General features: G+C 45.6%; 1 protein-coding gene across 2 annotated transcripts in view; it reads left to right on the top strand.

Annotated features, from left to right (window-relative positions):
* SLC4A11 (solute carrier family 4 member 11) overlaps positions 1-26,082 on the top strand; it is a 92,737-nt gene that overhangs the window by 45,732 nt on the left and 20,923 nt on the right. For both annotated transcript variants that reach the window (XM_084204499.1, XM_084204500.1), the window contains 7 exons: positions 4,497-4,620; positions 7,868-8,074; positions 12,917-13,001; positions 20,112-20,237; positions 20,990-21,103; positions 22,143-22,275; positions 22,570-22,643. In XM_084204499.1, the coding sequence (XP_084060625.1) occupies positions 4,497-4,620; positions 7,868-8,074; positions 12,917-13,001; positions 20,112-20,237; positions 20,990-21,103; positions 22,143-22,275; positions 22,570-22,643 (863 nt within the window). The remainder of the gene's footprint in view (positions 1-4,496; positions 4,621-7,867; positions 8,075-12,916; positions 13,002-20,111; positions 20,238-20,989; positions 21,104-22,142; positions 22,276-22,569; positions 22,644-26,082) is intronic.

The following is a 26,082-nucleotide window of genomic DNA, read 5'->3' on the forward strand; positions in this document are numbered from 1 at the left end:
GGATGAGTCTTCCTGGAGCCCAGCAAGGTGCATTTCCCAGGCCAGAAGGACTTCCAGCCTGGAGTGGGGGTGTTGTGGCTGAGAGCAGCCTGTGCCAGGCTGTGGGTGAGCTGCCTGGCCTGGCCACAGCTTCATTCCTCACTTGCAGATCCTGGTTTCTCAAAGCTGGTGCCTGGAGCTGCTCAGCAAAGGAAGATTTATTGGCAGTGGTTGAGAACAAGAAGTGTCATTGTTGTTCTGTGTGGGGACAGGAAAAGGCTGGCTGGCTGATTACCTCTGCTGGGCACTTTTTCATACTGCAAGGGATAATTTGTTTCTGAATTAACTTCCTCTCTTGCCCTTTTAAAAGAGGGTTTCTGTTTCTCTTAGGTCTCCATAATTTGACCCTTTTTATGATTTGGTTGAGCAATGTGTTATTACTCTGATAACATCTTGGGTGTGGGGCAGACCTGGGGCAATGGGACTTGGTGGATCTGGGATTTTGGTGGAGCACTGCCAGTTCTCACCATCCCAGTGCCACCCTCAGCACCACCAGAGGCAGAGAGGAGCAGAGGGAAGCAGAATTTGTGCTATCATTTAAATGCCCTTTCTACAAGCTCAGTTATTGGGGGATCAAGATAAAACTGCTAAGAACACAACCTGGCATCTCATTAAATCATAGTCCAGCATTTCCTGGGCTGACTAATACTGGGTGAAAATAGATTTTTCAGCTTTCTGGCCAAACCAAGGGAGAATCAAATGTAGCTCAAGTCAAACCAAAAAGGAACTTGGAGGCTTTGACCAAACCAGACTTGATTTAGAGTCAGCTGAAAATGTCTTGCTAGTTCTCAGTTTTTTGGGGCTATTTACCCTCCTGCTTTTTTTGTTCTTAGTGGGAATTTGTTTAAGTGCTACTTAAAAAAAAAGTTGTTTCATTTTGAAAGTGACTTTCTTCCTGGCCTGAGCTGTGCTGACTTTTACCTGCAGTCTTGCTTGGCTTGGAATTTCTCCATGTGAACTAAGGAACTTTATTTTTTTGTGTCTTTTACAAATATTTGCACAATTCTAGTTGGGACTGCAGTTTTGGTTTGTATTGTATTTGTATCTGGATTCTGGAATTAAAACAAAAGTGGGAGCTGTAAGTGCTCCACCAGGGAATAGGATTTGAGTCAACTAAATAATGGCTTAAATTTGAAGAAAAGCTTGAACTGATGAATGATGCATGGGCAGGAGTGACTTGGCCTTGCACTGGAAGTATTGAAACATCATGTTTTTCCCCAAATAAATGGATATAACAGAGGGAGAGCAGACTGAGATGAGGCTGCATTCTGCACTGTTCCTCCTCTCCATGCAGCCAGGCTCAGGTACATCCCATCTTCTCTGTGGCCCCTGTTAAAATCTGGTTTTAATCAGGTTTGTCCTCACTAAATCAATTCCAGCCTGATTTGTAAAGGTGTTATTGATCTAAATTATTTATACATTGACCTAAGTGTTGGAAATTCTCAATTTTACTGGTGTGATATTGGGATTTAGATCCATGTGTCAGTGTCCATAGAGTTCTTTACAGAGGAGCTGGAGGAGACTCTCAGTAGTGTAAGAAACCTCAAACTCCAGAACTCTGGATAAAACTATTAGAGATAAAAAGGGTTGATAATGACAGTGGATTTCTTGGTGTCTCACCAATGTCAATTCCACTGTGTGAAATCTTTCAGTACTGTGGGATCCTCTTCTTGCCCAGTCCCTCAGCTTAAGGAAACAGTGAACTCCTGACTAAGAAAAGCACAAATTTTTTGTGGCTGCCATGAAAATGATCTTGTGTGTGAGAGACACCCACTAGCAAAGCTCAGTTTTTTACAATCCAATTTTCTCTCTGTACCCAAGAAGCTCTTGAGCTGAAGTGGGATTGTGGCACTGCTGGCAGGACTCCTGTCTCTGGGAAACAGAGCCCTGGAGACAATTCATGGAGCTGAAACATAACCCTGTCACTCCAGGGAGAAAGAAGAGTCCAGAACATGTGGCTTGCTTTGTTATGGCTTTTCAGATTGCTTTGTACTTCAGAGGTTTCTTGCTTGCTCAGGTCCTGCCTGGTGCACATGGTAGGAAGGACAGGTGGGTGGGAAGTGTTGGTACAGCTCTGTGAGCCGCAGGTGCTGGTGCCTGCTGCTGGCCATGGCTGGGATAGAAATGATGTCCAAAATGCCCAGCAAACCTTTCTTCTCAAAATAGATTAATTGATGAGCTTGATGCCTTAGGTTTTAACTTATATACTTTTCAGATGCTGTGCTGCTTTAGTGTGTGGGTCTGGGCTTCAGATGAGGGGATGCTGAGCTCTGTGCACAGAGCAGGGAGACAAAACAATTCCTGCTCCAGCTGGGCACCAAGGACAAATGATTTAAATCTCAGCCCAAGAGCACAAACAATGTGGGCTGAAGAGAGAAAAACAAGCAGGGTGGGATTTCATGGGCTGAAGCTGGGATGGGACAATGAACTCCAATATGCAAATGGAGCAGAGCTGATCCCAGGGAGAGACCCCGTGCCTGGCTGTGCATTTTGGGACCATTTTGGTTCATCCTGGGTGCAGCCCTGGCTGGGCTCTGGTGCTGCCCAAGGTGCATCCACTGAGGCCTCCTAAGAAATCCCCACTTTATTCTTTAGCTCTGTCCAGCCTCTGTCCTAGGTCAGCCTGCACAAGGCATCAAGCTCAGCAGCTGAGGTGTGCAAATGCTGAGAACTGAGCTCAGAATTGATGCTAATGCTTTCAGTAACCATTCACTGCTGGTGACCAGGTGGGTGAAGGTGACAGAAGTGAAGGTGTTGGACCACTTGAAGGTTCTCCAGTTGGTCCAAAGCCCAGAGTTTGTGTCCCCTCTGGCTTGTTGAGCTGTAACACAAGGAGACTTGTCTGCTGTCCAGCCACAGCTGGATTGCAACCAGGGGCTTGGCTTCGGTTGTGAAAACAAGTGTTGCTTGCACTTTATTTTCAATTACTTCAAAAGATATTTATTCCTCACCTTAGGACCTGCCTTGATCTTTCTCTCTTGCAAAGCTGATTCAAGTACAAAAAGAACAAGAGGCTGTGGTGAAGAGAAGTTAGGAAATAAATGAAACAGTGTCATCTTTCTCATGCCCTGTATTGTTCTAATTAAGCTGTTTGGTTGCTCTCAGACAAGTGTCTGTATGAGATTAATTTATAGAAGCAGGCTGCTTCCAGTCTGAGATCAGGAAGTCAAACTCAGTAAGAAAATACTTGATGGTGTGATTTTTAATTTTTTTTTTAAATGCAAATAGTGAAGAACTTGATAGAAAATACAACATGGTCCAGACTAGGACATCTCCAGCCAAAGATCTTGTTAATGGAACAGCCCTCAGGGTTCATGGGGGTGAGAATACATCTTAAAAGGAAAGAAATAAGATGGATTGTGGAAGAAAAATTAGAGAAATAAATCCTCCTGTTGGAGGACTATGATAGGTGCTTGTTAGATGAAAAAAAGGGAGCAAGCAGCTGAAATTACTTTGAACCAGGTAAAAGGAGGGGAATATATAATAATAACTCTGAGGCAGGAAAACACTTCCATACCTCTTCCAGGTGTCTGTAGGCAAACCCTGTGTGCATTTTTCAGCTTACAGAAGGGTTGGGAGGTGGTTGGTGGCTTCAAAGGGAGCAGGAGAGCTGCATGCCAGGCTTTCATTACTCATTTGCTGCCCCTGCAGCAAGCCCCAAAATTTCCCAGCAGGAAAAGTGGCAGCTAAACAGGTCCCAGCTCTGGTTAAATATCCCAGGGTGGAGACAGACCGGGTCGTTCACAGCGTCTGGAGATGATCCCTGTGTTTATTCCACACAGCTTTCTTTGCTAGTCTTGGTTCTGGGAGTCAAACATTCATCCCATCCCCTGGATCACAGCAAAGGATTTCCCTCCAAGCACTAATCCCATCTCTGTGGTTCTTGAGCAGGGAGGTCAGCCTGGTTTCTTTAACACTTGGGAGCCAGAAAGGGGAAAACAACAGCTGGGAGCAAATGGGGAAAGCCATTACAACAGAGAGGTCTGCCTAAGGCAGAAGTGGGAGTATATTGGCTTGGCATTTTGCCTTAGTGTTTCCAGAAGTACCTTGGGAGATCAGGTGAAATGAAATGTGATCTGCTTTCCAATAATGCAGGTGGTTTTTAATAAGAGGCTTTTTTTGTGTGTGTGTGTGTAGAAGCTTCTGTAGCTCTGCAAGTACTCAGTGTGTTGTGCTCACTGTCATTTGTTTTCTTGGCTCTTAAAAAGCAGCTGGAGGAAAAGGCAGAATACACCTTGAAATCTTTAAAGGTATTTCCCATAAAAACATGGATGTCAAATTGTACAAAAGGGAGCAGAATTGGGCATATGGTAACTAAAGTTTAAGACTTCACATGTTTTCAACCAACACCATCATGTGTTTCTCCAAGGTGAAATGTGTTTTTATGCCTAGTGCACCAGGGGAGATGATGCCTGGTGTTGTGGGGCCCAGTCTGACAATCCCATTTTCCCCCACAGTTGCACTATAAAGTCCCTTCAGCGACGTCACGTTTGCATCAGCCGCCTGGAGAGGCCTCAGAACTGGGGGGAGAACTCCTGTGAAGTCAGATTTGTCATTCTGGTCCTGGCTCCTCCCAAAATGGTGAGTTTTGTTTTCTTGCTCCATAATTTCAGGGGTTTCTCCTGAGTTTGCTTTTCCTCAGGCTCCTCCAAGGGTTAATAAATGTTTTTAAAACACAAGGGGATGTGAAAAGGCCTGAGGTCTTCTCAGCAGCTGCCAAGATGCTTTGTCCTGTTGGTGAGGGGTGGATTGGTGGGCTGTGTCCTTGTCTCATGGCCTGTGTCCTGATGTGGAGGAGAACACTCTCTAGTCCCCATACACACCTGGGATGCCTTAACACTCCATGGATTCCCCTCTCCAGCTGGAGCTGCTATTTTTAGAAGTAAGAAATGCAGTTCCTTGCTAAAGCCAAGCTTTTGAAAGGCCCTTGTGAGCCTACAGCTGGTGCCCCAGGGCAAAGGTCTGGGTTGTTTCCCAACAAACTTCTCTGATGGGGCTGACATTTACCCTGCACGTGTGGCTGCAGCAGCTGCAGGTGATGCAGCCAAGAGGAAGATGATTCTTTTTTGAGCTCTGTTGCAGTGAGGGTGAGACTTTCTGGGAGCTGTGGTGCTTTTAAGGTCAGCCTGTCCCTGAGGCTCTTTGGGCCTTTCAGAGCTTTTAGCACCTGAAACAGCAAGCTTAAAGCTTGCTCAGGTTCTGCTGCTTTGGTGCTGACAAGAATGGCACGGTAGAACACTTTTACTGCAATCAGAATATCCTGAGTTGGAAGGGACTCACGAGGATCATCCAAGTCTGACTCTGATATCATGGGGTGCTTCAAGGTTAATTGGGGATCACCATCCTGTCTTCCTAGAAAGCCCTGGCCTGACCAAGGTGGTTCTTCCAGCTGATGGCTGAGTGGTTCAAAGCTCAAGACCTTTTAACACTCCAGCTGGCTGTTTACACCTTGGGGCTGCTGGGTCTGTGCTCCTGGGAGGTGCTGGAGAGGTTGGGGACCTTTCCTGGGACAGGATATGTCCTGATTCAATTTCCTGCTCTTCAATGCTATCTATGTGACCTTGGGACCTGCTGGTCTGGCCCGTGTCCTCCCCCCTTCACCACCACCCACATTTAAATGGGAATACTGGTGTTTCCTTCTTTCCCAGGATTTCTGGCAGGTCTTTCCCAACCTGCTTTTGGCATCAACCTCAAAGCCAACAGGCTGAAAACATATTGATGTTCCTTGTGCAAAGCAGGAGGGAGAACACCTGGAGCTGTGTGCAGCTCCGTGGATCTGTCCCTCATTGTTATCTGGGGCCAGCTACGTGCAGAGCACCCGCCAGCAGCTCCGCATCCGCTCGGATCCCGAGAGTTTGCAGTTCCAATGGTCAGCAGCAAATTAAGGGAAGGGAGTGGAGGCCAACAGGGCTTGCACTTGCCAATGTGCTTTTTTATTTTAAATGGGTTGGTGGAGCCAGCCCCAAGTGCGCATTTCTGGTGCAGCAGTTAAAATAATTAACCTGCTGACAGCAACACATTCAATGGAGGGGGGAAAGTCCACAAAATGGGCATTTGTTTTGCTGGGAATCCAGATTCTTGGCCTTGCTAATATGGAGGAAGGAAAAAAAAATCAGTTTTTCTGCATATATCTATCCTCTCTAAACTATTCATCTCCTTGGTAAAGGAAAAACGGGAACATCATTGGGAATGTTGAAGCAATCTTTGCAGCATCCAGCCCAAGGATTGATGGTGCTTAGAGGTGAAAGGTGGAGTCTCCTCTGTGGTGGCAAATCCAGGCTGGTTTACAGACTCTAAAAGCAAGTCCCAGGGAAAACCCTTCACTTAAATCCAAACCTCTCCCTGGAAACTTAGATTGAATGTGCCCTAGTGCGTGTTTGAAGGGACATTCCTGGTGATGGAATCCAGAATGCTTTGGGTTGGGAGGGAAGATTTAAGACAATCTCATTCCAACCTCTGCCATGTTCAGGGACACCTTCCACTGTCCCAGGTTGTTCCAAGCCCCATCCTGCCTGGCTTTGAACACTTCAGGGATGGAGCAGCCGCAAAATTTTGGAGCAAATGGAAGATGGGACAGCCAAAATTTTTCTGAGCAAATGGCAGAGAGGAAGGTGATGTGAGTGATGGAGAAAGGACAGCATTAGCAATGACTCTGGGACCAGCTCAGTGCCACCCACGCCTGAGCTTCTGCGTCACCCACACTGAATTATTTGGTGTGTCCATGGAGAAATTGTTCATCTGTTCAGCTGTGAATCATGAGAAGCAATTGGGATCAATCACAGATGCTCACTCTTCTTTTCACAGCAGAATGGGGAGCTTGGAGGTTCTCCAGGGCTGGGGAATGTTTGGGTGTCTCTGGTAGCTGCTGCATGACGAGTGTGGAGTGTAGAAGAGGTGGGTGGGTTAAAACTTGGCATCAGAAGGAGCTTTTAATGAGCTGTGGTTCTGTGTAATTTAGTCTTGGCAAGCATCTTACCTGTCCTGGCTGCAGTAGGAACAGGTGAGCAGGTCAGGGCCTGGAGAATTTGGATTTGGTGGGTTTGTGCAGGGATGGGGACCTCAGCCTCCTTTACTCTTCCCTTTGCATTTAATTTCCTGCAGTAGGAAAGCAGCTTGGATTCTGTTGGAAGCTAGACCCCCACAGATCAGGCCTGTGTCTCAGAAATATTCAACCCTGAAAATAAACACTTCTTTCATGTCTGCAAGACTCCTGTCCCTTCCAAACATTTAGTGAAGACAGACAAGAGCTCCTTGTGTGTGTTCCCAGCTGTTTTTTCTCATCCTTTCCTCTGTGCCAGTGGTTACTTGAGCTGAGAGCTCTCAACCTCCACTTGTGCTGCCAGAATTGCCCCAGAGTGGCCAAATGAATTGAGTTTTAATGCCCAGAAAAATAGGAATCAAGATGAGCACAATAATCTCAGTCTTTCAGATAAGACATCAGTACCTGTAGAAACCTTTCTACTCCAGGAGCAGCAATGCTGAGGTGCTGTTAAGTAGCAAAGATTTTTGTCTTGTCTTGAAGGGAAACCAGGGATAAAATGCACACTCAGCATGATTCAGCTTTGGATTGGTTCTGGGAAGTTGATCAAGTAAAGATCAATCAGGGCTTCAGGACCTGTGGTGGTGCCTCCAGAGGATTCTGCTGTGGATGTGTGTTCATCTGCAGCAGCTTCCACATGTGCCCTCCTCCCTCAGGTCTCTCTGGGATCCTGGGAGCTGGGCAGGTTCCTCTTCAGAGAGATAAATTATGGGGTTTACCTTTCAGAAGTGAAATGAAATGGTTTTACAAGCACTTTTCCTGTCCTTTTTTTTTGTTTTTCCTGCTTAGAAAAGCACCAAAACGGCTACAGAAGTGGGCAGGACCTTTGCCACGATGTTTTCAGACATAACCTTCCGGCAGAAGCTTCTGGAAACCAAAACTGAGGAGGAGTTCAAGGAGGCCTTGGTGCACCAACGCCACTTGCTGACAGTGGCCAATCAGAGACCCTCAGGAAGGAAAGATGGGCACACGCCACACGGTAGCAAACAGCTCAAGGTAAGGCTTGGCCAGCACCTCTGCCGTGTCCTGGTGTCCAAATCCATCCATCCATCATCCATCCATCCATCCATCATCCATCCATCCATCATCCATCCATCCATCATCCATCCATCCATCCATCCATCATCCATCCATCCATCATCCATCCATCCATCATCCATCCATCCATCCATCCATCCATCCATCCATCCATCCATCCAGCCATCCATCCATCCATCCCTCCATCATCCATCCCTCCATCATCCATCCATCCATCATCCATCCATCCCTCCATCCATCCATCCATCATCCATCCCTCCGTCCCTCATCCATCCCTCCATCCATCCATGGGGATTTGGGGTGAGGAGGTGAACACTTGAGGCCAGTGGATGCAGCAGCATTCCCAGCGAGCTCCCAACACCAAGGCTTCCCCAAAGTTCTGCTGTGTGCACATCCACCTTCCTCGGATTCTGCTGTAAATCTCCAAAAAGTCACTTTAAACAGGCAGGTGCTGAAGGGATGCAGAGCTCTGGGGGGTTGAAATGGTTTCAGGACTTAGATTCCAGATGGGGGGTGGGATTAATGGATCCCTGCTCCTTGTCAGTCCAAGGTACTTAATCCTTACAATCAGAAGGCTCTGAAAGAAGCTGCTGCTTGTCTTTCCTGCAGCCAAAAAGCTTCTTGGCCATCTCTGCACGGTAATTTCACTTAAAAGTTGCCTGTCAGTATTTGGCCTGAATTCTCCCTGTTTGATCTGTAGCTCTGTAAAACATTACTTGCTTTGTACTTTAAAGTTGGAGGGAAATGCTGTAACTCAGCTTTCTTTTCTGGAATTTCCTGTGTGTTGGTCATTGCTTTGTTTTTCCGTTCAGAAATCCATTCTTTAAGCAGACAGCATACCTGAAAAACAAACCATGCCATCCCCAGCATGCTGCTCCTGTCTCTGCATTACAAATAACCCCAAAGCTTTGGGTTGCTTATAGTGCAGGAGCTGCTTCACTTATCATTTATTTTTCCCCCCTGGAATAGATTTAAGGGGTTTGATCTGCACATCTGGAAATGAGCAAAGCTCATGTTTTTCCTGTGGAATCCCCTTGCTTATAGGTAGTGCTTTGAACTTTGCTAGACCCCATATCTGCTCATAACTTTGCAGAACAAGTCCTGAAACCCTCTTTAAACCCAGGTCATGCAAGGCAGGGATATTTGGAGTAGTAATTTACCTAAAGTAGGTTTAACCCTCTACACCTGGCCTTTCAAATGGGTTTTTGTTAGAGCAGTTGAAGTGTCTTTAGCAAGAGACTTTGTCTTTTGCTAAAAATAGCCAAAAAATGTCTCCAGAGAGTTTTCTGCTCTGTGGTTTGGTGAGGAGGGCTGGATGAGACACTGAGCTTGTAGATTTTGGCCCTGAGACTGGTGATTCCTGCTGGCCTGCTTGGAAAAGCAGCCTTGGCCAGGCAGAACCCTGATTCCTCCAAGCCAGTGCAGTGGAGGGTGACACTTCTTCCTTCAGCTCTTGCTTTTGGCATTGACAGTTGTGGGCCTGGATTTGCTGAAGTGTTTTTTTTTTTTTTTAAACCATTTTATCCCTGAGCTCTTGGGAGATGCAGTCTCTGTATCCCCACCTTGCCCTGCTGGCACAAAGAGCTGGGAAAAGAGGTTTCCTGGCAAGCCAGGGTTTGTCTGGAGAAATGAGGTTGATTTGAGTCCCTAGCTGGATTCCTCAGCTCCTCAGAGCCATGTCCAGCATCTCCTCCCTTGTGGAGAGGAAGCATTTAATATGAGCACAAACCCATGTGAGACCAGGAGTGTAATTTCAACCTGTCAGCCACCCCCAGAGAAATAAACACCCTCACTGGAGCCCCTGGGCTATGACAAGTGAGCTCTCAGGAAAGTGTAAAGTCTCTGGGTGACATGAAAATCTGGCCTCTTGGGTCCTGCAGTGATGGGAGAGGAAACAAGCCTTAAATTCTGGGTGTGAGTGGGATTTTTGCAAAGTGCTTGTTTTTACCTCTGCTGAAATACTGAGGGGGATGTGACAGTCACATTCCCTGCTGTGCCTACAGCACTGTCACTTTGCCTTGGCTCATCTCAGAGGATTATTTAGGCAAAGCTATGTACTCAATCATCATTAAGTCAGCCTGAAATCCTCTTGTTTACTGAGGCATCTAATTGTGATTTTGTTCATGGAGGAGCCCCTAACAGCTGTGATGTTTTTCTGGCTGTGATTTTGTGTCCTGTGTGGATTTGCTGAGGGGGCTGTGTGTGCTCAGCATCAGCAGGAGGGGGATACAGAGGATGTTGTGTTTTTGCACAGACTCACATCCCTGATCTCTATAAAATACTCCTGCAGCCCCCCCAGCACTTTTGGGGAAGGCTGAGGAAGGGTCAGAGTTGTTGGAGCACATTTTTTCTGTTTGGCTTTGTAGCTGCTAAGTGCTGGCTTAGCCTCTTCCTCTAACCCAAATAATGGCAAGAAACTGGGAGAGATTTGTAGAATGCAAAGTGGAAAAATTCATGAAGCTCATCTATTTGGTTAGGTTGGGAGATAAAAGTGAAACCAAAAAGGGCTGTAACTTTGGAGGCCAGTCTTTTACATTTTGTATTTTTTTTATCTTTTGTAACTCAGTCTTTTAGCAGCCTCCTACTGTAAGGAGGGCCGGAGAGGGTGTGGAGTGACAGGAGAGGGGGGAATGGCATTAAGCTGAAAGTTAGATTTAGATGGGATATTAGGAAGAAATCCTTCTGTCACAGGTGCCCAGAGAAGCTGTGGCTGCCCATGGATCCCTGGAAGTGTCCAACACCAGGCTGGACAGGGCTTGGAGCCACCTGGGCTAGTGGAAGGTGTCCCTGCCTGTGGACCTGGGTGGGCTTTTTCCAGCCCAAACCATTCTGTGATATCTCAGGTTGAGTCTGAGGGTAGAGAGCAGAGAGGAAAGCTCACAGGAGGATCAGCCCAACAGAAGGAACAGCTTTTCCTCCTGGTGAGGTTCCACTGACACCCTCTACCCTCATTTCACACTCACACACACAAGAAATATGTGCATGAAGAAATCAGGGCGAGTCTTAAACATAACCCTGGTGCCTTGTGGGATGAGTTAGGCATTGCTTTCCTCCTCTGCACACTCCCAGCTGCCTGGAACAGGTTTTGTTCCCCAGAGCCCCCTCCCTGCTGCCCCAGGCCAGCAGCAGCCATGCTCCTCCTTCCCTGGAAGATGAGACACCCTGAGCATCCTTTCCCCCTGTGCTCACTGCAGCATGATAAGTAAACATCCCAGTCTGAGGCCATTGTGATTCTCTGGCTGACTCATGCCTTCAGGAATCTCTTTCTGGGGGGGAAAATTAAATTGCTTTTTGAGTGCATCTGGCTTTGATGTCCAACTCTGCCACCAAATATGGTTGAAGCCCAGAGATTTTTCAGAAATGCTTCAAATGCAGATGTTTTGCTGGTGTCTGCTGGCAGCACATCTGTCTGCTCATCCTGGTTGTTCAGGTTAGAGTTGAAACTGTCCTCAAGTTCAAAAAGTCCTACAGGTGCATTGGCACATTGCAACAGAATTGACTTAAATAGCTGAAATCTGAGATGATATGGTCACTGAGAAAGGAGCTGCTCCTCTTTAGCACCCCAAACCCAGTGATTGCTGTGCCCAGTGTATTCCTTCTAAAGGAAAATATTCCCTTCTTTATTTTGTTTGTGGTTCTGATTTTCCAGGTGCTGCAAACAGGTGAGTCCCAGGAGAGAAGGCAAAGCTGTGTGTAGTCCATTAAATGAGCGCTGTACCTTTCTAAAGCAGTCATTTTTATCAGTTTCCACATGAAGCAGCCAAAGGAAGAGCTCCCTGCTGCTTTGAGATGATCTGTCAGTGTAAATTTTGTGTCTGTAATTTTTATTTCCTCCCTTACACTCCCTAGCAGAGGTTATAAGTCTTCTGTGCCTGTTCTGCAACAAATACATGAAATGTTTTAGCTGAGGCAGCTGGGGTTGTTGTCACTGCACAAAGGTGCATTTGATTTTCAGAGTGGTTTGTGTGCTCTGAGAGTAACAGGAAAAAATCTGACAGGTGCCTCATTTGTAAGTGTTGCCTACCCTGATGCTTTCCATGTGCTTTCCATAAGGAAGGAGTTGTGAGGATTGGGAGGCTGAGAGGCAATAGCAGCTGTCACATATTCCTGACAAGCTCCTCATTGCCTGTGGTGAGCAGCAGATCCTATCAGCAATCCCACTGCACCTTGCAGGCCCCCAAACCAGGAATAAAAGGGAACATGTTGGATTTTTGGAACCCTTCCCCGGTGTTTATATTGTGTTTTAAGGGCAGAAATTATGATTGTGTGGATTTATTCAAGCTTTTCCCTGTTGATGGAGTTTGAGGTGCCAACAGCCTGAATTCCCTCACATCTCTTTGAGGTCTCCCTTTGCCATGGCAGAAGAACTTGCTGGGGATCTCTTTCAGAAGTTTCATGTGGATTTAGGGGAATTTTTGTGCTGGCATCTAAAGGAAAAGTTGTGTGGAGGGATAGGGAAGGCGCCTCAGACGTGCTTAACCCCAGGGCACCCAATGTCTAATCCATCCAGTGGATCCTCAACTCCCTTACCTGCAAAACAGGGATGCAGATAGGAATGGGAGGGGGAGAAGGGAAGGAAGGGAGGAAAACAGGGTGGTCTGGGGGATTTTCTCCTTTACAATGCTGTGAGGATATAAATTGAATCCCGGCGAGTTTATTTTTATTATCATGACAAGATGGGATTTGAATGCCCTATTGAAAACGAGCCCTCTCGCTCCTATCAGGCTTGAATAAGGAGCTTAATCTCTTTAACAATGCATGAGCCTTTACACTGACACAGCACTTCCTTCCTTTCTTCAGCTGCACGACTTTCTCAATATTGGCAAGGGGATTTCTGATGACATTGCACGAAGATTCCCAGTGTACGCGCTGGACTTCACCGATGGTACGTTGGCCAATGTTTATGGAAGCTCTGCCCCGAGTGGGGATTTTTTTTTTGTGATGTGATGTCCTGTTTACAGTGTGCATTCAATGTGTGCTTTGATATGTGTAACAGCTCTCCTGGCCCTTGTTTGAGAGGGTGTTTTGGCAAAAGCCTGTGAATGGGCAGCGTGGAGCACTGGGGATGAGGCTCCTGCAGCGTTTCCTTAATGAGGGCGCTGGCTGTGCGCGGATGAGGATTTTAATTTTTATTAAGCGGTGATTAAATGGATCGATTAGCGCCGTGTGTAGACTCAGATCAACTCCTTGCAATCTAATTACTCAGCACTGGCCTGATAGGCCCTTTCTGCTGTCTCTGCAAGCTGGCTCCACACTAATTATAGTGATGCTGTGGGAGTTGAGAACGCTTAAACAAAATGTGAGCTGCGGTAACTTCAGCCCGGTGTTGTGAAAAACAGGATACGGCTCGTCCGCTGCCGCCAGATCACAGGAGCAGCACGCAGTGTTTAAAGTGAGCCTCAGCTTGATGCAGCTCCCACAGTGGCCTTGGGGTTTTTAAGAGTTGCTTTCTCCCTTTTCACTCACAGACTTTCGCTTTCATGAAGGCTGGGCAGAATCTTCAGGGCAAAGTGGGATTACAGAGCCCCAGCCTGACATCAAAACGTGTTTCCTGCAGCTTGTTGGGGAGTTGGTTAATATATTCAATCTCATACCCAGAAAGTTCAAATAAAACAGAGAATTAAAGTGTAGGCAGGGAAAACCTTGGAGATTTATCAAATATATCAGGAATTTATCCCTTCCTGCTGCTAAATCCACCTTAGCTCAAGTGTGTGTCCCTGCCTTGCTCACTGCACAAGTGCTGTGAGGGTTCATGAGATAAAGATGATCTTCTTTGGATTAGGCATAAAAAAACCAAGATGCCCACCCAGACCCCAATTTTCAGTCTTCTCTTGCAAAGCCACCTTCCACAGGCAGCTTAAGCTTCAGAGAGGCCTGGCCAAGGCTGTGGATGTGTGTCCTCACTCCCTTCCAGCCAGCAGAGGAACGTGAATGAGATGCTGGCTTAGCACAGGGGTTGAGTGCTGGATGCTTTCTCCAGGTGCTTTGGCACTGCTGGGATGAAACTTATTTTCAGGAGACTCGGTGTGATGGGAGGGGTAATGCTGATTTCTCTGGGGATTTGAGGGTGTTTTGGGGAGGATGGGGGATGTAAAATGATTTTCAGGGGAGCAGCAAGGACTTGGATAAAACAGAAACAGTTTTTGGTGTGTGCATCACTGGCTTTTCAGGTCTGGCAGGGGACTTCAGCTCCTAATTTGGACGCTTCATCCCTTTGGCTGTTGCTTTCTAGAGCTGTCAAAAGCTCAGTTTTCATTATAAAGGGATATTGAAGCACTCGAGAAGAGAACTGCTGCAGAAGTGCCTTGTGGGGACCCATGTTCACCTCAAGACAGAGCAGTGTCTGCTCTGCCTGTCTGAGCCCAGCAGGCACAAAAACATCAGATTCTGGTCCTGCAGCCAATTCTGATTGTTAGCAGACTTGGAAATCCCCTTCAGGGTCCATATTGTGGCTCTGACTGCATCCATATGGACCCTGTGGGTGCTGCCTCAGCCCTGGGCTCTTGGCTGTGAGCTCTGCAGGCTTTGCACACATTGATGTACAGAATGGGCATTAAATTGGGATAAAATGGAACCACAGGTTGAAAAGTGTCAGTGATTTGTTAAACAACTTCTGGAGAGTGGAAAAGAGCCCAGTGAAACTACAAAACTACTTCAGCTCAAATGAGAGGTTCTCATTGTAGGAGCAGTTGTGCCCTTTCAATAGGAAATGGGGAAAAAAGGGATTTTCTAAAAAAATACTGTATGTTAGTATGGCCATTTCTTCTCAGAAAACAGAAATTAGGATGAATGCTTTAAGGAACTGCTTGAAATGAAAAGCAGATGGAGCATGAAGTATCTGCCATAAAGCACTGAGACTGAAGGTGATCAGGAATGTGGAATTCCTGGAGCATCTCAAAGCAGTGGTGCATCAGAACATGAGGGATTTGAACTATCCCAGTATCTGCACTCCAGACAGCCACATCTGCTCCATCAAAGAGCTCTGAATTACAGAGATGCTGGGTTTTGGATGGTTGGAGTCTCTAAATCCTCAATCTGAGCAGCATCCTAGGGTTTGGGGTTAGACAGATAAACCCATCAGGGACAGGGTGATAAATAATGAGGCTTTTTGTAGGACCAGCAAATCTTTGGCCAGTTGGAGTTTTGTAGGGTTGGTCCTCTTCACACACTGCACAAATTATCCTTAAAGGAAAAGTCTTTCTCTTTTTTTTTTCCCCTTCTACTCCAGATTAGGAACTCATCAACTTTGTTTTATGACAAAGTCTTGTGCATTTTACTGAATGGGTCAAAGGATCAAGGAAGAGTTTTCTAAACTTTTTTCCAGGGTTTTGGTGATAAAGATGGCTTTTAATAGATGTCTTCCAGCAGGAACATCTGAAGATGAACAACTGGCTTATGCTGAGTCTGAGCATCCTGTAGTTTTCCTTTAAATTGGAATTTACTCCATTTGGCTGTCACCTTTGTGTGTGGGATTCTATCTTAAAAAAAAAACAGTGTGACTGAACTTCATCCTGATCCTGTCAAATTGGCTCAGAGCATTTGGGTGTCAATTTTATTACTCTTTAAGCCTCAAACTGGAGCTCCCAGAAATTTCTTTATATTGAGGCTGGTTTGAGTGAAAGGGGATTCTGCCTGCACTCAGATACAAGATTTCTGAAACTCCTGAAAGCTGCTGTCCTCATTCTTCACTGTTATTTTCTGGTACAACCCAGAGGAACAAACACAATTGCAGTGCCTGAAGTGCCCAGTGGGAAATGTGAGGTGCCTGAGATTTTTATGGTGAGCTTTGATGCTGTGTTCTTAAACATCCATATCCCTTCACCTCCTGGGGAAGGAAAATGAAGGAAAAAGAGGAGGACTTTGGAAAATGAAGGAAAAAGAGATTTATTCTTTCTCCCTGTTATTTCTGGGCCTGTGTCTTTGATACCTGGCTGTGGTGGGTGGAAAGTTCTGCTGGAAGTGTGGATTTCTCCCTGTCCTTGGTCCTGCAGAGGGTCCCTAACCAGCTCCTGAGCTGCAGGATTTGCTGTGATGTTTTGCAGGAGGGAGATCTCCAAAGCTCCCTGCAATGTGGCCATGCTTAGATGGAAGGCTTGAAAATGTTGGAGAAATGGGATTTGAAAGAAAACTTTTGTTTTGTTGGCTGTCTAAGGTAGCTCAGAGCTTAAACCTTGATCTGAACCCAGAGCTGAAATGCTGACCATGGGCTGGTTTTGGTTTGTGCCAAATCCTCATCAGCTTTCCTGCCTGGTTGCCTTGGCCACCTTGTCTGGATTCCATTCCTGGGGAAGGAGGGGAAATAAAGGGATTGCAGAGAGGCTTTTCCCTTTCTCTCTGTCTCTCCTGCCCTAGATCAGGTATGAGGGAGCTCCTGCATCACCCTGCAGCCCTTCATCCCTAAATATCACCTGAGTACCAAAGTTTAACATCCCAAACTTGTCATGATTGCCCAAAACATCCAACCTGGGTTGCTTTGGGCTTTCTTTGTGTCAGTGGTGGATGGGAATATTCTAAAGATGCAAAAAAGCACCATTTTTTGTGGGTGGATGTTTCCTTCCAGGAGACCCAGGATTTCTTGGGAAAGGGGCTGCAGGAAGTGAGATGGAAAGGGAAAGGACTGAGCCTTTATCTGATTTTTCATGCCTCTCTGCTCTCAGCATATGCTTGGCTTCTGCTCCAAACTCCCTGAGTGGATTTCCTTTTCCAGTTGAGTTCTTAGTCCCACTTGTTCTGTGATTTATTCTTCACAGGACTTCAGGGAAGATTCATCTCCACAACATTGGGCAGAGTCCAGCAGCCACCACATAAATGAAAACCCAGCTTGAGGGCTTTAGGAGAAGTTTGTAATTCTGAGTTTTACAGTGTTTTTGATATAAAAATGTTTGGGTTTTTTTTTTTTAATTAGGGCTTTAATAAACACATCCTTTCTGCTGTGCTGCAGGTCAGTGTAATTAAACTTTTTTTGCATGGGATATTTCAGAGAATTGGGAAGAAACATTAACAGGCAGTTCAGAGAATGTCCATCAGTTGTGATTTTGATTTAATAAATACACAATTAATAGACTTCAGGAGCTGTAAACTCAGTTTTTAGGGCTGCTGGTCATTAACTTACTGCTCTTGAATCCCAAGCAAAGTGAGGCCAGAATTGCTGCAGTTTCCCCTGAAACTGTAACCTTGTCTCTACAAACTGTGAGACTTCAGAAATCCAGGCAGGTAAAATGGAACTGTCACATTGATGAACATAATTGCTCCCCATTCCAGTGTGTAGCTATACCTTAATTTCAGGGGAATGCTCCTGTAATAATCAGCTACTCAAATTCCACAGCAGGACCAAGAGTTGATTTTTATGCCATAAATTTCCATGGTGCAGGTGGAGGGACACATTTTTCAGTGGCTTTATGAGCCTTGTCACAGATGAAATACCATCATAATGCAGCTCACCTTCTTCTGAATGAAGCCACAGCAGTCCATGGGCTGCAGAACATCCTGAATATGTTTCATCAGATGTTGGCTTTAAAAAGGCAGAAAGGTAAATTGTGGTTAATGCTGGATTTCAGTGTCTCTGGCAGGTGGATCTGTACAAGGAGAGGCAATGTTTGGTCATGACTGCAATTAAAGAGTGAGCAATCAGCTTTGGAAGGAGTGTGTTTAATTATTATCTCCATTACAAAGTGAATTTCACTGCCCACCAGTAGGATTCTTGATCCTAGAATCTTATCTGGCTGATTATGGATTAAAGAAAGTGCTGAAAGTCTTGGACCCAGCCAGGATGAATCACAGAATAACTGAAGTTGGAAAAAACCTCCAAGACTGAGTCCAAGCTGTGCCAAATCCCCACCTTGTCCCCAGCCCAGAGCACTGAGTGCCACATCCAGTCCTTCCTTGGACAGCTCCAGGGGTGGGCACTCACTGCCTCCCTGGACAGCCCCTTCCAGTGTTTAACAACCCTTTCCATGAGGAAATTCCTCCTGATGTTCAACTGAACCTCCCCTGGTGCAGCTTGAGGCCATGTCCTTGTGCATAAGGACCTCCATGGCCAGCAAGGGCTCCTTTGCCAGGATGGAATCTGAAAATGGGCTTTTGTGATGCTCTTCAAGGTTTCTTCCTTCTGACCTCTCATGCTATGATTTAACCACCTGAATCTTTTAAAAAAAGATATTATTTGCTTCTCTGGACCTGGTTATCCTTTCAGAAATTATTTCAAACCTTCCAGGCATCATTGCCCCTGACCTTTCATATTGGAAAGACTCCCTTGTCCAAAAAGCAATATTTTGGTGGGACAGAGAATCCTCTGAACCAGGGTGTGACCGTGTCTACTCATGGAACCACCCCTCAGCCCTGTTTGTCTTGCCAAATCCTTCCTTTTCTCTAAAGGTTTCAGGCAGTTTGGAGTGTGAGGTAGGAGCCTGCAGCTGTTGGACTCAGGATCATGGGATGTCTTCATCTGTGAGAATTGAATTCCAGCCCTTTGGGTTGCCAGGAATGGTCAGGAATGTGACCTGTGGTTTCTGGATCTTCCCAATAAATGCAAAGGAATTTGCCTAGGATCAGCTGGCCTGATGACTCCCAAAAGGTCAAGCTCATATTTGCATGCTTGAGGTGTTTCTTGTCAGGTTTTAGCCTGGAGTTTGAGGATGCTGAGCATCAGAAGTGCTGCTTGTGTCTGTTCCTCTCCTGCCTGCAAGCAGGCACATCACAAGGTGTCCTTTATTCATGTGGCTGCCTGTTCATTACACATCACCTTTGATTTTTGGGTTTTTACATCCTCCTCCCATCCTTATCTCTGCCCTGCAAATGGTGCAGAAAGCAGATGTTAGATAAGATCCTAAAGTCATTGAGACATTTTTGTTCTTTTCATTCTGGTGATAAAGATTTTCAGTGTGGCACCAATAACCTCAAAAGCCAAGCCCTTCTTTATCTGATCCAACACATTGGGTTTTACCTCTCTCAGCAAGGGACTGATGCTGCAAAAGCTCAGGTGGGCATTTGGGAGCTCAGGGCAGATTCCTGTGTGGGAATTCTCTGTTCTGGAGCCTTCCAGAAAGGGGAATTGGGCAGATCCCAGCTCCTCCAGCTGTCTCAGAGGAACAGCACCATCAAGGATGGTGGCACAGGCAGCCTGGAGGCTCAGGAGACTTTTTCCAGTGCATCCTCTCTGTTCTGTGGAAAAACTTGTGTTCTCCTGGAGCAACATCAGCTGCTGTCATCTCATCCTTTCTCCTGTGCATCCCCAGTGAGCTCATATCAACATCAGCCTGAAAACAGGAAGGGGAAGGGAAGCTACTTCAGAGGCTCTTAAATTCATATTCTGACACTTTAATTCTCTTTCTGGCTGCTTTGTGTTTTGGCCTGGTGTGTTTTTTTCCGATGGAGATGAGGGGGGTGTGTGGATGGAAAAGAGAGAGGCTGTTCTTTCAGCAGGGCTTGGTAAAGCAAATCTCAGTGTAGCCATTCCTGACCTCTGGGGCTGTTTGGTTTTGGGTCCTACAGCCATTTTTTGGCTCAGAGTAGCATATTATTGATTCAAACCTACAGCCTTAGACTTCTGTCTAGGGAGAAATGAAGGGCTTCCTGTTTTCCTGCCCAAGACAAGAGTAGGGAAGACAAGAGATTGCTGTGAAGCTCATTAGGGACACAGTCCAGAATGCCTGAAAAGTTGGTGTTAAAAAGGCAGGGGTGAGGGTTTATGAACCCTAAACTTACAGTTCCTGCCTTGATCCTCTTCCAAGCTATGGGGATTGACAAAACTGAGCAAAAGCTTCTTGTATTTCCTGTTCTGATGATGTCAAAAATGTCTGCTGGCAATTTTGGTGCTACTTCTGGTCCCAGATGGGCAGAAGAGTTTGGGTTGTGCAGAATCACACATGAACAGTTTGGTTACATGTTTCAAGTGTGGACTGAATTGCTGCTTCTCAAGATGAACTAACATGGCTGTGGCTGATGTGAGAAGGTTTTCAGTGCTTTACCAACATGATTTTGTTGTGGTTTGCCCCAGGTATTATTGGGAACAACAAAGCTATAGGGAAATACATCACAACCATGATCTTTCTGTACTTTGCCTGCCTCCTTCCATCCATTGCTTTTGGGTCCCTCAATGATGAAAATACTCGAGGAGCTATTGGTGAGTTCATCAGTTTAGTGCTTCTTAAACTTTTATGCATTTGATTCCATGTATTCAAAATTTCATTATGGTCACAGAAAGTTCTGATAGTTTTTATTTACAGGGGGAAAACAAACCCAAAACCACAACGGAAGGATTTTTTTTTTTAAATTTAGTTCATTACTTTTGTTGAAAACCAGAAATATTGAACCCTGCTTTGGGTGTTATCATCTGACTTGGACTGATACAGATGTATGCTACTGTATTTTTGAATTATGAATTTGAATTTTGACTTCATGTAATTATTTGCACATTTTTCTTGGCACAAGCTGCTGTGCTTTTGACCTGGATTTTATTGGCAGTATTGAAATCCCTGGGACAGAGCTAAACATCATCCTTTATCCCAGTTGTAGAAGAAGTTTGTGCTGCAGTCACAGTTCCAGCAAGTACTGCTTATGTCTTATAGGTGTTAAAATAAAATAAATGCATTTAAAATGTATGTAAAATAAAATAAATACATTTAAAATGTATATATAAAATATAACAATATTCAGAAAAAAATCCCAGAGTTCACCAATTAGCTGAACATCTGGAAACCTAAATTATGGATACAAATAAAGGCTCACTTTTTGATTTTTGAGTCTGTTACCTCTGCACCCTTGAAACATTTCTTCTCCTCATTAGTGGTTGTTTTCTGTGCCCTGTGAATGCTCCTGGATGAGGCAGGGATTGACCCAAATCCCTGCTTTTGTTTCCATCCTCCCCAATTCCAGATGTTCGGAAGACGATTTTCGGGCAGTGCATTGGAGGGCTGCTCTACGCCCTCTTCTCAGGGCAGCCCCTGGTGGTGCTGCTGACCACAGCTCCCTTGGCCCTCTACATCAATGGTGAGTCTGCAGCAGGGGATTGAGGGATTGAGGGTGAGAGCTTTGTAGAGTCTGAGTTGGGTTTGTTTGATAAATTGATGTTTAATGGCTGCTGTCAGGGAAAGTTCTCCCCTCGGAGGGTGGTGGGGCATGGGAACAAGCTCCCCTGGGGAGATACAGGGCACAAAGTCAAGGAATGTTTGGATAAGGTTCTCAGGCACATCATGGGGTTGATTGTTGGGGTGTCCTGTGTGGGGCCAGGAGTTGGATGGATAATCCTGAGGAGTCCCTTCCAGCTCAGGATGTTCTGGGATTCTGCAAAGCCTGAATCAAATTCCTCCCCTTTCCATCACCATCAGAATATCCTAAGTTGGAAGGGACCCACAAGGATCATTGATACCAGCTCCTGGTTTAGTTCAAATTGTTTTTCTGAAGAAATCATTTTGCAGAGAAAAAACTTCATGAAAATAAGCATTTCTTCAGCTTCAGTGAGGAAATCTATTTAAGTAAGGATTCTCTCATGTGGCTGCATTTAACCAGCTTGAGACAAAGTTTTTTGGGTTTGTTGAGTTTTGGATTTTTTTCATCAATGTTTTAAAGTATGATCAGCAGCTTTCCAGGTACTGCAAGCTGATCTCAATGAACCAGAGATCAGCCAGAGGAACAAGCTCAGTATCTGTGGGGATAATCAGAGATGGGCTGGAAAGAGCAGCTGTGACACCCCTTGCTCAACAGCATCCCAAAATGTCACTGAGAGCAAATTCCAGCTGCTTCAATCCCAAGGAAAAATGCTTTGAGCTGGCCTCAATCCCAAGGAAAAATGCTTTGAGCAGTATGGGGGAAATATTTTCCCAAGTGTCTCTCCTGTTTCTCATGATGGAAGGGGAGAACAGTTCATGTTGATGCAGTGGAAGTGCAGGAATGTGGATTTAATGTAATCTCTAATAAATGAACTGGGGTAAAGTCTTGAAATTGGTTCTTTTTGGCCTGGAGCAGATGGGGATCACTGGGTGGCAGTGACAGGAGTTGATTGTGACACATGAATGCTTCACTTTTGCAGTCATCCAAGGAATCTGTGACGACTACAATTTGGATTTCAGTGCTTTCTATGCCTGGATTGGACTCTGGAACAGCTTTTTCCTTGTGATCTACTCCCTCTTTAATGTCAGCCTCCTGATGAAGCTCTTTAAAAGGTAGCTATTTTCAAGAAGTCATATTTTGATCAGATTATTCTTCAAATGGAAAAATTACACATTCCACAAGCTCCTTAATTATGAACTTGCTGCAAAATGTATTTTGTGAGATGAGGAAAGTATCATTTTGGCTTATTGTTCCAGCTTGAAAGAAGTTCTCTGATTTACTGGGTTTTGTTTCTAAGTTGGAGCCTAACTCAAATTGGTATATTTTCATGTAAATTGATGAATATGCTGATTTTTCTTTGAGCAGAGTTGAATGCAGCTCTATTAATTCCTGGGCTTTTTCCACAGGTCAACAGAAGAAATAATTGCACTTTTTATATCCATCACATTTGTGCTTGATGCCATCAAAGGCATTGTTAAAGGTAAGTCTTGCAACAGTGTTTTTCAGAGCAGATCTCTGCTTTGCTGCCTTGTCAGAGGCAAGCACAGGGCTGCAAAAATGTGTGATGTTTGCTTGTTCTGTGTTCAAAGTCTTCAGGGAAAAAAAGAAAATCAGTGTGTATGAGATGGAAGCAGCCCTTTGTCAGCAGTTTACCTGGGTGTGCAGAATTTTTAGCAGCTCTAATTTCTGTTGGTTGAGATAGAATTGGTTTCTAAATTTTCACCAAATGGAGAAGCCATTATGTTATTGATGTGAGAGCTTTCTCCTGATTCCAGTTTGGTTTTGAATTGTCCTGACCAAAAAAAAAAAAAAAAAAGTCAGATTTAAATGCAGTGTTTGGAGTCCTTATTCCTTGACACATTATTCAGGCTCTGTGGAGAGGAGTTGAAAGATGGGTTGAGATTTCCTGGTTTTCCCTGGGATCTAAAACCCTTCTTTAATGGCAGTACAAGGCCTGCAGTGACTCCAGCACTTTCCTAAAGCTCCTCTGCCCTTTCCAGCCACTTGGCTTTCCCATTTCTGGGTTAAATTCGAAATCTCCTTGGAGAGCCTTGGGGTTTAACAGATTCCTCTGACACTTCTCTCCCTCCCCACAGGGATTGGCAGGAGGTATTTCAGAAGGTGAATCACGGTAGCAGAAACACCTTGTGGGTGGCAGCATTTCTGTTCATCCCAGTGAGGATTTGGACAAAAATTCCTTGATTTTTATGACCTGTTGTCCAGCATCCCAAAGTTTGGGCTGTCCTTTGAAATCCTTCAGGATACACCCAAGCACACTCCTTGTTTTTAAGACCCTCAGGCTTGCAAGGGAATGCTTTCCAAGAGATTTGACACTGCAGAGCAATTTGAAGTGAGAAACTTTCTCGCTTGACTGGGAATCCTTAATTGCCTTGTGTGCTTTGATTGTGCAATCAGAGGGTGTTTTTTTTCTCTGTAGAACACCTGCATCTTTTAAATATCCTGCTTAGAGCTTGGTGAGGCAGAGGTTTTATGGGATAGTTGTTGATTCTGTGAGCTTTGCTGAGTGTGTGCTGTCAGTGCCCTGTCCTGGGGGCATGGGACATTCTCCAGCTGGTCCTCAACAGAACATTCAGCTGCTCTGTAAAAATTAGTAAATATTCACAAAGTTTCTGTTGCCCAGAGCTGATCTCCCATAGCAGAGGTTAAATTGCAGGAAGCATCCACTGCTCTTGTCTGCCAGACTTCCAGCAATATGTAAGTAAATCCTTTGAGTATTGCAGTGAGAACAGGAGGAGATGCTGTAAGACAAGGGGCAGTGGCCTTACTGACAGAAACCAGGTTTAGATTGGATATTAGGGAGAAAATCTTCCTGTGAGGGTGCTGAGCCCTGGCACAGAGTGCCCAGAGAAGCTGTGGCTGCCCCTGGATCCCTGGAAGTGTCCAAGGCCAGGTTAGACGGGGCTTGGAGCACCCTGGGACAGTGGGAGGTGCCCATGGCAGGGGGTGGAAGAAGATGATCTCAAAGGTCCCTTCCAACCCAACACATTCTGTGATTTTATGTGTGATAGTTAACCAGTTGGATGTTCTTTGTACTTGGGAAGGGATGAATTTGTAGGAATGATGGTAATAAAGTCACACCAACTCTCCTTTGCCAGCTCATGTTGGCTTCAGCTGCACCTGGGAGTGTTCAGGGCATCCACAGGTGGGACCAAAGCTGCTTCCAGACACAGGAGGGCCCCGGTGCTGGCAGGCCCAGACTTTATCCTTTACCCTCTTAGAGCCCATATTTAAAAACACATCACCAGGAGTGCAGCTCATGGCCACAGGCTCATCTTAGTTCTTCCCTGCCTATTTTTGAGGAGGTGATGGTTCACTGCTGCTGCCTCCTCCTCCCACTCAAAATTTTGGTTGAGCAGTTCAGTAGGAAGTGAAAGCTGATATTTTTTCTGTGCTGTTTAAATGTGTCCTGTTAGTGCATTATCCTGCTGGCACCAACTCTGGGCTTCCTGAGTGCCAGGGGACAATGCCACCTCTTCCCAGATGTTTTCCCAGCCTGTTCATAGCCTTGATTCTGTGCAAGGTACACATGCAGGAAAGGAGGGGAAGGGAACCGAAGCCACTTTGTTTTCACTGCCTGGCCCGGCCACCGAGGCTGTGTTTGTTTGATCTTGACATCTGCACTGAGCAGGAAATGGTGGTGAGCAGGCAGAGGAAAACAAAGCCAGCTCATGTTGTTGGAGGCTGGAGAAGGGCTCGGTTTCAGCCAGGGCACCCCTGGCTCTGCTGCTCTCTCTGGATGATGGCAATGAGGTTCACTGAGCTCTGGTGTGAAAACAACCCAGAAATGTTCAGGCATCAAATCTTCCCAGCAAGGTGGTATGGGTTGACTTCCACTCTGTTTTGGTGTGTTCTTGTTGCTTGAATTAAAATACAAGAGTAAAGCAAGGTTTTTTCCTCTATCCAGAAGGGACTGGAGCAATCCTGCCTGGGTTGGTGCATATAAATAGAATTGCAGCCTCAGAGATGGAGCATGGAATGATGCAGTCAAGCTGAGCACCAAAGATCAGCCCCAAATACATTATTGCAATATATCCCAACCCTAAATATATAATTGCAATATAGCCATCTGTGGGAGCTTGAGAAAATCTACAAGAGCCAAAACAAAATCACTTGTTTGCTACTCATTCCAGTCCACATCTTAATCCAGAGGAATGCAAATACATTCTCTGTAGTTCCTGGCTTGTTTGTGCTGCTGGTTTCTCTGATGTTCAGATGTGTCTCTAGGACCCAGTAGCACTTAGGGTGAGCAGGCTTTTCTCCCTGGCCAGCTGTGAATTCCCAGGAAATGCTGCCAGAATCATTTTTGTCAGGACAAAAGCGTCCTTTGGCGTTCAGAGCCGGAAAGTGCAAATCTTCTAACAGCCCATTCTGTGCCAGGCTGTGGGTCATGGCAGTGCTCTGGGGCCCAGGATTTTTTTCTACCTGTTTTCAGAGCAGGTGTGTGTGTGTCCTGCCAGGGCTGAGGCAGCTGGAGCACGGAGGGAGGAAATAAAGGAGAGCAGAGCCTCTTCCCCAGCACGCGATGGGGAAACTTTCTGGACCGGGGTCAGGATGGGATTGCTCCTCACTGGGGGAACCTTTCTGGAGCTTTAAGGTGATCTGACTCCTGGCTGCTCTTGGTGCAGTTTGAGAGGTTAAATTTTGTACTGTAAACCTTCTGTGATGTTTCAATTAATGTACAGATGCATTGAATGGGAGGCAGTCTTCTCTCTTGTGGCCTCCATGCCATGCTGGCCTCATCCACTTGTGGAATGCCCAGACTCCTTTTAAAGCACCTTTAAATCCTTCCAAAGATGGTGCAGGAAAGATCATTACTGCATTTCAAATGGCTGCTTGGTTGAACTCGGGGCATTTTACACTGGGGTGAGCTCCAAACCAGCAGTAACACAACCTGGGCT

This window comes from Fringilla coelebs (genome assembly GCF_963513975.1).
Source record: "Fringilla coelebs genome assembly, chromosome: 4".
In the NCBI taxonomy this organism is placed as follows: Eukaryota; Metazoa; Chordata; class Aves; order Passeriformes; family Fringillidae; genus Fringilla; species Fringilla coelebs.